General features: G+C 36.9%; 1 protein-coding gene across 1 annotated transcript in view; it reads right to left on the reverse strand.

Annotated features, from left to right (window-relative positions):
- Positions 1 to 234: 234 nt before the first annotated feature.
- Positions 235 to 12,803, reverse strand: part of DNAJC12 (DnaJ heat shock protein family (Hsp40) member C12) — a 62,878-nt gene continuing 50,309 nt past the window's right edge. The window contains exons 4-6 of the mRNA XM_019731770.2: positions 12,160 to 12,299; positions 5,546 to 5,750; positions 235 to 1,284 (exon numbers count right to left, since the gene is read on the reverse strand). Coding sequence (XP_019587329.2) covers positions 1,190 to 1,284; positions 5,546 to 5,750; positions 12,160 to 12,299 — 440 coding nt within the window. The 3' untranslated portion in view covers positions 235 to 1,189. The remainder of the gene's footprint in view (positions 1,285 to 5,545; positions 5,751 to 12,159; positions 12,300 to 12,803) is intronic.

Here is a 12,803-nt window from a genome sequence, read left to right on the forward strand (position 1 = left end):
CTGTAGTTGTAAACCTCATTTTATTAATTTAACATGCTTCATTTTTTTCATGTATTTTTTATTTTTGAAGTAAAATTTGCAGATATAGTAACAATGCCAAATCACATTTTATTGCATTGGTAAAATATTGATAGAGATAATTCTTTAAACAGCTGGCCCTGACTTTCATATTTGACAAAACAGTAGAAATTCAAATAAAATCAAGGGAACCAACACAAGATTACATTTGTCTAAAAAAAAAAAAAAAAAGTTGTCACCTATGTTATGAACTTGAGTTCCCCCAAAATTCATATATTGAAGTCCCACTTTCCAGTACCTCAGAATATAACGTTATTTGGAGATAAGGTCTTTAAAGGGGTGATTAAGTTAAAAGGAGGCTGTTAGGGCAGGGCCCTAACCCATTTGTCCTTATAAGAGGAAGAGACAGCAGGCATGTGCTGCACAGAGAAAGGCCATGTGAGGACACAGTGAGAAAGCAGCCAGCCATCGGCCAACCAAGGCAAGAGGCCTCAGAAGAAACCAAACTTGCCGACACCTTGATCTTAGACTTGCAGTCTTCAAACTGTAAGAAAGTAAATTTCTGATCACTTGCTATATATATAACAAAAGAAATCTGGCAAAACATGTTTCCTCAAATACATAATAACCTCTTAAGTTTATAATTATTAAAATTAAAGCCGACATACCTATTCAAATTATTTTCAAAATACAGTTGGATTATAAATTCATTATGCACTTTGGGAAAATTATTTCTATCATTCTATGAGGTTTAGGCAAGTAATTTCACATTTCATTTTAAGTCCAGGGTCAGAAAACATTTCTTTTACATCCAGCACTAACAGAAATAGATCACCATATGTCAATGAAATATTTAAATACAGAGATCAATTTTTTAAATGGATTTCTAGAAATAACATAATTAACAGGAAAACACATATAATACAGTTTACTCTGGATCTAACAGCCTTCATTTATTCAAATAGTGAAAGAAACTTGTCTTCTGAAATTTTTTTCATTTAAAAAACACATTGTGAGAATGGGTTCAAGGATGGAGCAATCATCAGTACTGAGCGATTCACAAACATGATATATAAAAAGGACATTTTTAAGGTTTCAACAAAGACTGAATGTTGGCAGCACAGAAGGTGGTCTTGCTTGCTCATTCTCTCTTCTATAGATCAGGGATATTTCATACTTCATAGTTTCTGAATTTCCTCAGGAGTTCTGAAGGAACATCCCCAGACCAGCGGAAACGAAGGTGCCAACAGTTCATGTCTGAAAAACCTTTAGAGGAGAGGAGATTTTAAAATCAGAGGTAGGGAAAAAGAAGTCAAGCTTATAATAGTAAAACAGCTTGGTGATAAGATTTCACTGCAATAAGTAAAACGTAAGGGCAAGTCTTTGGTATGAATTATTAATATCTTACAGAAACTGATTAACTTAAGCAGACTTTGAATTCTTACGAACAGGAATTAGTTTACATGGATGAGAGGACCTCACATGCTTAAACTTAATAATAAAAGGTGCCTCCAGTGGGAATTTTGATAATTTACCTGCAAAGAAATTGGAAGACGTTCAAACAGCTGCCAAAAATAAAAGGTCAATGGTAAAAGATCCCTGGAAATACAAATAATTTATTCCATGATAGTAAGATTTATTTTTTATTCTAAAAACAACTTTGTTGAAAATTAGAGGAAAGGTCATTTTCCTTCTCTACTAGAGGAAGCGTAAATTGGCAAAACTCTTCTGGCAGGCAACTTGGCAATATTTATCAAACTCATTAAAATGTATAACTTCTAACCCAATAATTCTACTTCAAGAAATTTATCTTAAGGAAATAATCATGGATGTGCTCAAGGGTTTAACGATAAGGAAGTTTATCATGATACCATGTATATATGTTTTTAAAAATCAAGAAACATTCTAAATCTTCAACAATAGAAAGTTGGTGAAAAAGCTTTGAGATAGTCATTAACAATTTTTAATGTTTACAGTCACAGAAAAATGCTCATTAACATATTGCTAAGTGACAGGCAGTTAGAAAACAGTTTAGAAAGTATGATTTCATTCTTAAATTCTTTATTTACATGAGTATTTATGTAAGAGATTTTAAAAGTCTACAAGAAATTATCCCTAAATGTTAACAGTAGTTATCCCTGGATAGTTAGAATAGATGTGATTTTCATTTCTTATACCCATTTTTTTGTTTATCTGTCTTTTCTTATTTTTCTACAATGAACAAGTATGCCTTGTGTCATTTTTTTGGTTTGTTTATAATACTGCTAATGACAAAGCAGTTTACTGAATAAACATAAAATTATGCTTCTATTGGCATTTTAAAATATTATCTAAATATCTAGTTGGGAAAATATATACACACAATAGTTGACAGCGGTTATCTCAGAAAAACAAGATCTGTTTGCACTTTCTTTAGAATTATTAGAGAAAACAATCCTAAAGAAATTCCATTTGGGGAAAAAGCAAAAAGGAAATTCTTTGTGACAACCTGTAATTGAAACACACACACAAAATATGTACAATATGATCTTTTAGTTTTAGGTATACTAACATATATAAAAATATACCAAAAGATCAGTAATAGATGTGTTCTTTAGGTGGTAAGATTACAAGTTGCATTTTCTTCCTTTTGCTTGACCATATTTTCTCACATCTCTATATTAGATAAGTGTTATTTTGTAGTTTGAAAAAGGTGTCTTCTAGTTTGGGTTCCCCTAGAAACAGACCCCCAGACAAGAATTTAATGCAAGTGGCTAAGAGAAGCCATAGAGTTGGCGATGCCTGGGCAGGTAGATGCCCCAAGGACAGGACTGACTCCATATCAACAGCATCTGCTGCATTTGACTTTTGTTGTTGGTTTCACTCCAGGATGTTATACAAAACTATTTGATTCTAAAATTGTGTTTATCAGAAGCCATATTTATTGCATATTTAAACGGAAAGAAAAAGTGAGATGGTCTTGCCGTGCCCATATTTTACTGGTTGCAACGAAGAATCAGAAGATGATGGGGACTATCTGATGGCTGCTTATCACAGAAGAGGCAGCAAATGGCAAACCCCAAAGTCAGGATCAAGCACTAGTTGAGGAAATTAACAAATATGCTGGAAAGTTATGTGAGAAGCCACGAAGGGTTTGGTAAAGCTGAATATTTTATGTATATTAAGTTATTTATTCCTTAAAAGAAAAAAGAAAAATCTTATGATGTAGACATTAATATTTTAACCATTATATATAGATAAGAAAACTCAGATACAGAGAGGCTAACTCGTGTCAACATAAGAATGTCCAAACCTGTAGAGAATTTTTTTTTTAATTATTTGAATATGGAAGCAAGATCTCAACAGAATGAGAAAAATGCTTCCAAGGATAAGTTTGCAGTTTCTTTTTGCGATTAAGGAAGGAATATCGGAAGATTACATGAAGGTGGGAGAAAGCAAGGCAGGGATAAGGTTACAGGTTAAGATTATATGCTTTCTCAATGGCGGTCATGCATTAGAAGGAGGGGTCTGGAAAGAGGCATTTCAAAGGCGTGTTAACCCAGATGCACAGAAACCATGGACAGGGCTTGCTTAAAGCAGATAATCCTTTTACTAAAAAAGTCATAGCCCTGGGGCGTGACTACCCACCATGACCTACCCAAGTAGGAATTTATGATCAGATCACCCTGTGAGGTTACTTTGCACAGAACCCCTTGTTTCATCTCTGCTCGCTTGCCCAAGGTCACACAACTCATCAGTGGAAATGCTGGGATCTAGTTGCAGAATCTGTGCTCTTAGCCACTACGTAACATACAGGAATGCACTTAGTATACCTGTTCTTTCATTTTAAAGCTCTCATAAGTGAACGTACACTGTACTTATATATGCTTGTATTAGCATAGAGAACTGTGTGGAAGGAGACACACCTAGGCATCTGCACTGGTTACTTCAAGAAGTAGAAGCAGAGAAGGATGGCAGACTGGGGAAGACACTAAGTTATTGTTTATATATGATTCTTTGAAGTTTTTAATGACAAGCTCATTATTTGGGTTTTTTTAAATAGCTAAATAACTTTTTTAAAAGAAAGAGAAAATTTCAGAGAATCTAACACAAGGGATTCAAGTGGGGCCTCAGCGTCATGCCTGAGTCTCTGAAGAGTCCAATTTCCCCAGTGCTGGTGAACTCAGATTAAGTCTGAACCCAAAACAAAGTCCTAAAGGGCTCCAAGGGTTAGGGAGGGACAGATCTGAATCTTCCAGGGCTGAATGGAGAAACATCTACACTTTTGCCTGTGTGTGCATGTGAGTGGCTGTTTGTACGAGTATGTGTGTTTGCTCAAAACACTGTGTTCCTGACATTTGGGCTTCCGCTTTGATCAGGTGGCTACAAGCATTTCTAGTTACGAGCCTGATGCAATCAACGTCTAGACGATAAAAGATCTCTCAGGGAACCGGCACAGACACCTCAACCGAGCTCTAAGAATCTTTATTCCCAGAAAGTAGTGAGCATTTAAGAGTTCTCGCCAAAGAAAGATTTGAAGGAACTATTTCTAGAAAGACTAATTCACCACAAACTATCTAACTATCTTTTACTAAGTATTCAAGGATGTTCAGGAACCTTCTGCTTCAAGGCTAGAATCTAATGGGGTGTTGTATCACAACCCTGAAAATCAAGTAAGAATTTGAAGGACAATTACAGTCTGTGTACGTAACACACCTATCTATACAAGACAACCACAGTGGGCCAGCTAAAAAGACCAACAGAAATAACAACAGTTCACATTCACAGAGGGCCTGCTATAAGCAAATCACTGTGCTAAGCATTTTGCATGGATCTTCTCATTTAATCCTCATGATAAGTCAATGAGAAAGTACCATGATGATCTCTATTTTGTAGATGAGGAAACTGAGGTCTAGAGAAGCTAACTTTTACCAGGTAATACAGATAATAAGTAGTAGAACTAGGATGTGTAGCTTGGGAGCCAGGAGTTAAACTCCCCCTATTACCTGGCTTCAATGGATCTATAAATGATTCGGGGTGTCTACAGAGCTATTTACAGATAAAGAATCTTCTCAAGACAGTGTAGTGACTTAGAAACAGGCTCTGAAGCCGAACTGTCTTAATTCAGACCTCTGCCCTGCCACATACCAGCTTATAGAGCCTTAATTACCCAACCTCCCTGGGCTTCTGTTTCTCATCTGTAAAATGAGAATAATATTGGTACCAACCTCACAAACTTCTAGTGAGGTTTACATAAATAAATATATGTAAAAGAAATATTACATGAGAAAAGAGACGTAAAATAACATATGTAAAAGCATTCCTGCACAGAGTACACACCCAATAAATGTCAGCTAGCAGTATTTCAGTGGAGAGGAAGACAGTCCCAGAAATATCTCAGTTTCCTTTGCCAGGAATGTACTGAGGAATGGATCTTTTAGTTTCTGTGTTAATGCTAAGGAAGTTTCTTTTAAGGTGCCAAATCAATCCCCAAATTTGGCAAGTCTCAGACCTTCTCTATTCTGCAAAGCTATGTGACATGACTTACTTGAAGAATCTGGATTTTGTGGGGAAAGTGACATCTCCAGGGACTCAGATTCTTTTTGCTCCATTTTCTCTGTGGTGGAACCCAGCTCCTCTTTCTTTATTTCTCTTTGTTCATTCCATTCTTCATTTGCAACCTTGTTGGGATGAATCTGGTCAGATTCTTCCAGCATCAGATCTTTTTTACTTCTGACAGCCCAGTGCATTGACTATATTAATTCAAAGCAGACACATAAAATCAATATAGTTTTCTATGTCCAAAATTTGATATGTGGTAACACCTGATCTACTGTTATAATGCTAATTATCAGAATGTTAGACTTGGCTATTAACCAGATATTAATCAATTAATCCAGATATTTATTAATCTTCCCTGATTTGGAAGACTAACGATATAAAGAGAAATCCGTATTATGGTACAGAGCAAAGGGACCAGCCTCAGAGAGGTTCAAAGAATTAGATGTCTCCTCAGAAAGTTGAACACAGAATTACCATATGACCTAGCAATTCCATTCTTAGGTATATACCCAAAAGAACTGAAAACAAGTGTTCAAAAAAAAAAAAAAAAAACTTATACATGAATGGATGTTCATTTACAAAAAGCCAAAAGATGGAAACAGCCCAAATGTCCATCAACTCATAAATGGATAAACAAAAATGAGGTCTATCCATACAATGGAATACTATTTGACCATAAAAAGGAACAAACGTGTACAATGTGGATAAACCTTGAAAACATTATGCTCAATAAAATAAAGCAAAGCAACTAAACCAAAACACTGATTTTCTGAAGTCTAAGGGTTATTGAATAAGCTCAGAAGTTGTGACATATTAAAAACTGTGCCAGAACCACCAAAGGGGCCGCTGCCATTACTACACACATGCCCTATGATGCAAGGGGCATCGCTTTTCATCTATAGTGCACTTCTCTGAAAATTCAGAACTATCTTAAAATACTGGGGTTGCCAACTTCTGCCTGAGAGCATCACTTTATTAACCAGTTTTGAACAAAACAACATAGGGAGGTGGTAGCCAAATATTACTTGTGTACATGACCAAGTTGTCTCATCCAAGCAACCAGTAGCCAGGTGGGGGTAGGGGGGTGTTCATCAGAAATCAGCATCCTAAAGAGCTTAGAAAGATACCACAACTTCTTACCACCTGTCTCAGTAGCACTAACACTGGCCTCACAGCAGAAGCCAGGAGGATGTATACATGTCAAGCCCCCATCCCCTTTTAGGTGTGGAGATCCAACGTCTTCTGATGCCCAAGACTCTGCTTCTGTCCATAAGTTCCCTTTATGAACTATTTAATTGTGCAGTTGTCAGGCTCTTCCTTTAGTCTCTCAGCCCTGTCCTCCTTTGGAGGTCAGTTTCAGTACGCCTCAGGAAATTTTCCCAATATATACAATTAGAAAAAATTAGATTTTAAAAATTAAGTGTCACTATGATTGTAAAAATACATAAGGGAGGAGCTTCTGGTTGCGAGTAATGTGTGTTAGGAGGGATGGTTACAGAGTATACACTTCACAATCATTTGTTAAATTGTAAATGTAAGTGTTATACATTTTTCTATAAGTTTTTTTTTCAAGATAAAAACGTTAATTTTAAAAAGAGGAAATGACCTCAGATACTGTGAAAAATAACCTCCTTTTGGTTTGAGTCTGTTGTTGTTTTGTTTGTTTGGTTTCTTGGGCTTTTCACATATGGCCAGACTAGACAAGGCTGGCTAGTGGCGACCTCTGTGGAGTGGAAAGGATATTGGGAAGGTTAGTGAAAAACAGAGAGTAAAAAAATCAAGAATTCAGGGCCCAGAGACCTGAAAATGTGAGTTGTAAGAGTCACAGGTCTGCCACACGGCCTGTACACGATATATTAACTCTGTCCCTCTGCACTTCTCTCTTGGAATAAGTGCCTACAGTCTGCCTTAGACGGGTGGTGAAGACTAATGACTCACCTACAGTAAATGCTTTGAAAACCCTCAGTGAAAAGATATTCTGAGATAGTAGTCTTACTCATCCATCCCCTTTAGGAGTAAATCAGAATAAAGTACTTTATTATCAGACCTCCATATCCACTGATCCCAATTAAAGAAATGCGCAGAGGAAGAATCCAACCCGTATCTAACCTTCTATACGAGCACTTCTCATGCTTTGTATTATAGTTCAATCAAGGGACTAACGTAAGAGTGACGCTAAACAGCCTGCTTTGCTGGGACACAATGAGATCATTCATTTCTGTATCCACGGAATGCATTTCTCAGGTCCACTAGTATATTAATTGGGCACAACAATATTTAACATCAAATATTGTGGAGTGACTCAGTTCAATTAGAATAGCATCAATAAAAATATCAAATGATAGTAGTTGATAGAGACAAAGAGGAAGACTAGGAAGGGGAGAATCTGTACAGCAGAATAGTGAACTGCACCAGACAGAAAACCACTGTGTGCATGGAGTGAACTAACACTAAACAGACTCCCAGCTTGGGGTGTAAAGGCCACTGTCCTACACTCTGGGAAACTGGCATGTTGTTGTTCTGCCTTCTCAATTAACTTGTTTACCAGCTTCCCTTAATGGGTTGTTTGTTGTTTTGTTTGTTTGCTATCTAGGGAGCCATTTTCTTACATTCTGGACCTTAGTCAACACCAGAATATAAAAAAATTGGGTCCACATTCCAGTAAACATTGAGACAAATAGGAAAAAAACCCGGTACTCAGGTGAGCCATGTTATCAGCTGAATAACTACTCAGAATTGATGGGTTATTTTCATCCTGGATCTCCAGGAATAAATTTTTCACTTACTTGGGTGATTCAGGATTTGCTTTTGGATAACACCCAATTAGAACAGACTGCCTTCTGAACAGGCCCAGGAAGTGTTGCACTGCACACTGCTTCCCAGCCGGCTGGACACCCTGCCTATACAGGCATAATAGGAAGCTTCCCGGGTAGTCTGTAGCCAACTGGACTCACCCCAAGGATACCTCCCTCAGCCAACCAGAAACAGTAGGCAAACAGGTGCATGTGAGGGGGACTCGCAGACCCAACAAGCCCTCCAGAAGCAATTTGTCAAACAATACATTCACCAAAAATGTGTGTCTATTAACTCTTTATAAAATTTATAGTGATTAATATGGCATGAGACAGTTTTAACAGCTTATGAGAGTTTTTCTCAACGCTTTATTTTTGACTGTGGCTTTGGTGCAACCACTTTCCCACAGCCATCCAGAAGGCATTCTCCCATATACTTTGGAGCTAGAGGGAGCATCATTCATACCCTGGATTAAAACCGTTAACATGTAACATCCCTTGGGTTAAAACCATTTAACATGTAAAACATATAGAATAATTCCTGGGATTTGGTTAAGATTAATAAACACTGACTATTACTTAAAAAAAAATTTAACATGATGATGAATTTTCCTAAGATTCTTTGAGCTAGAAAGGTGTGTTTTCAAGTTATCCCAAGATCCCAAAGGCCATGGGTACAGAAGCCCTCACCCCATTCCCTTTCCTATACCCCCCTTTTTTTAACCAACGTCACATAACTAAATTTAATCTTCCAACACTGACCTGAATGCATTCTTATAATATTTTTACTAATTAAACTATCTGGAGGAACTTCTAAAAGGGAAGAGAAAAATAAATAGCTAGTGAAGTGACAGGCACCTAGAGCGGAGAAAAAAAAATACCAGTTACAGTCTCATCATTCTTGGAGGATAGAAGTGTGTCACCCTGAAGCTGTGGCTCATTTGAGGAATTCTCCTAAAGGAGATTCCCATGACATGAACCTGTGATGCTGTAAAAATGCACTGTGATTCATCCTACTAATATAGGGAAGGGGCCTGAGGACTATTTTTACAAAGGAAAGAACTGGGAAGTTAGATTCCAAGCCTGCTATTGACGTGCTCCAGGACACAGAACTCAAGCAGATGTTAATTAATCACACAGAACAGACCATCCGAAGCTTATTGAGCAGAGATTCAGTGTCATGGCCATTCCCATAATCAAGCCTATTACAAACTAGTCACAGGCTGTACCTTACAAAAAGTTATAGGTAAACCTGCCCCTGTTCTTCTTGTACCTTGAGAAAGTTCTCCATACCAAGAAATGTTCCCTAGAAACAATAAGCACATATAAACACTAGCCCTACGGGGAGGTCTCTCTTCCACTAGCAATTAGAGACTGCCACTCTGTCACTCTGTCCGTGGGGCGGCCTTTCTTTTCTTACACTCTGCTAAATAAACTTACTTTCATTTTAAACTCTATATGGGCTTACGTTTGAATTCTTTCCTACGTGAAGCCAAGAACCTTCTTACGCTATGGCTTGAGTCACCACTCGGGGGATTCAAGCCAGCATCACTACTTTGAAGACATTAGGATTAACATTGTTTCCCAACCAATACTTTTCCTTCCAGAAGCATTATACTGCTTAAATAAAAAGCAGAAACACAGGCTGAACGATGTGAAAGGTAGGAACTTTATGATATTTAACAATCTATAAGTGTGTAAGGACCAGCGAAAATAAAGATGTGTGTTAGATAAATGTCACCTAAAATCCAAACCCTAAGTTATAACCATTTTATTGTCAGGATGGCACATGTAATATACCTAACCCAAACACCCTAATGGTGATGTTTATCTACAAAAGGATAGATGACCAACACTAGGTATGACAATTATTAATTTCTCTGGAGTAGTGAATGTGAAAGGAAAAACAAATGAAATGCACAAATACAGAAAGCAACAATTAAAATGTTATAGAGAGAGGTGGGGCTTTCACATGCAGAAGTCACCGTGAGGATGAGAACAAAGGAATGAAAGAAAATTTACGGAAAGTCTAAAGAATGAGGTACAAAACATGAAAAGTTGGCATATGGGATTCAAAGTCTACTGAGGAAGGGAAACAAAAGCAAGTCAGAAACAACAAGGTTTAGCCCAAACAAAGAAGAGTGTGCAAGAAAAAAACACCACTGCTATTGAGACAGAAAGATACGCATCTCATTATTTCTGTACCATAATAAGAATAAATCTAAAACCAAATGCTAGCCCAGCATACTACGCGTATTTCAATTTTGCTGACAAAACAAATGATGCAACCAGTAAGATCTGAAATGTAATTATAAGACCTCAACAGTTCGTGGTTAAGCTAAATTCAAAGAGGAAATGATGTCTGGAGACAGGAAATTAGTGTTTAATGGAAAGACATTGGCGATATAAATTAGAGAAGAGATTTGGAAAAGAGTTTTTAAAATATCCGCAGCTAACTTGATATTAGCGGTTAAAATTAAGTAACAGAGTTCAGTGATTCATCAAGAAAAATGAACTATATAAATCAAAAGGCATTAGAATAGCAAGGGTCACTAATTCAGTTGCAGTTATAGTGTGTCACACACAGAAGAATGGAAATAGGGTTATGCAGAGGAGGTAGAACAATGTTTATTCAGTCAGTGCCAACAAGGAATTTCAGATATACACAACATAAAAGAAAAAAATGTTACTTTTGAGTATGTAAAGTTAACATATTTTTAAAATAATCTCTCCAGTTATTCTGGGCATATATTCATTAGTCATATGGTTAGTCTTTCATAAATAATTAACCCACCTTAAAGAAATCAGATGAATATACACTTCATTCCAAAATGATAAAGCAACAGTTTATATTTTATATAGAGAGGCGTTAACCATGTACTTTGAGAGTTTTGCATTGTTCTTCCCCATTACTTCAAAGACCCTCCTTCACAGATCTTTTATCAATGGAAAAACAATTTGCTCAAGTCTTCTTAAAATAAAAAGCATTATGAAGAAAATTTAAATTACAACGCTGAGGGGCTATAATTTAAAAGATGTGAATCACTTTGTAGACTAATTCTAACAAGTGTCCCTGAAGACTTGCCTGTAAGGTAACTTTTGTATTGTAAGTCTCATGTCATAGAAAAATGCCCCTGTAGAAATAAATCTGGATAATAAGTCATGCCAAAGAATACAGAAACATTTAAAATTACATTTTCTCTATAATACATAAAGGTCAACCTAAACACAAAATAAATATATAACATATTAAATATAGTGATTATCTTGATATCTAGGTTTTTTAATGACATGAAGACAGAGAACACAATGGTTTAAAGTCCCTCTGCATTTATTCAATAACTCTTTCACCAGAATTTATAACAGAAATAATTTACAAATAGCTTATAGGTTTCTTTGATTAATCAGGCCCTGTTTTTTCATGGAATTTATAAGCCTTGAGAAGAGAACAACAGGCTGATAGGAACTAAAAGGATGGAGGAGATGAACTGGCAATGGTTCAAAATTCAGCAGGATCATATGAGCAACTTGAGAAGCACAGATATCAGAATGTATAAAACAGTAAATGATAATGGGGAGTGTATATAATGAATCAAACAGCCAACGAGACAGAGACTGACAAATGAAACCATGGGATCTTCTGGCATTAAATTTTCCTTCATAGGATTTTGTGGACATTCAGTTACATCCAGGTTCTACCAGCTTATTGGTCTTCTCACTCCTGTTTCTTATTGACTGTTTAAGCTACTACATGAAGACATCTAAGCCTGAGCTTCATAAATTCCCTTCATCCCAGAGAGAAGCCTACCGTTTTCACCGTGTCACTCAAAGCTTCCCATTGCTGGAATGGCATCGACACCTGGCTCCTTCGCCAGTGGTCATAGCGGGCTCGGCTCTCGTCATTAGTCAGAATATCCTTTGCCTTCTGCAGTTTCTGAAAAGTCTCCACTGGAAAACAAATCAAAACATGAGCACTTCTCTCTTGTAGGAGTTAATTTAAACTCTCGAACAATCAAACTGATCTCACTGGAATATGCCTCTGTTACTTATTAGCGGTGTGACCTTGGGCCAGTACACCTCATCAAACTTAGTTTCCTCATTTGTAAAGTGTATCCTAAGGTTAAGTGAGACCAAGTATGTAAAGTGCCTGTCTTATAGTTTATCCACTTCCTTTACCAAGCTCCAGTAACGTGCCAGGTGCTGTGCCAGGTGCTGATGACACAGGTAGGAACAATAGACATGATCTATCTAGTGGGACAGACATTTATTTATAAACATTGGGAAAATGACAGTTTTATCTACTAGGAAGAAAACTACCTTTTCTAGTAGTAATTGTCCAGGAGGATAGTGACCAGGCTAGAGGAACATTATAAATCAAAACCCTAAGGCTTGGTGATTTAGAGCAAGTAGAGGATGCCTGTGTGGCTGCAGGACACAGCGCCAGGAAGAGCA

Source organism: Rhinolophus sinicus, linkage group LG07, assembly GCF_036562045.2.
Source record: "Rhinolophus sinicus isolate RSC01 linkage group LG07, ASM3656204v1, whole genome shotgun sequence".
Classification (NCBI taxonomy): Eukaryota; Metazoa; Chordata; class Mammalia; order Chiroptera; family Rhinolophidae; genus Rhinolophus; species Rhinolophus sinicus.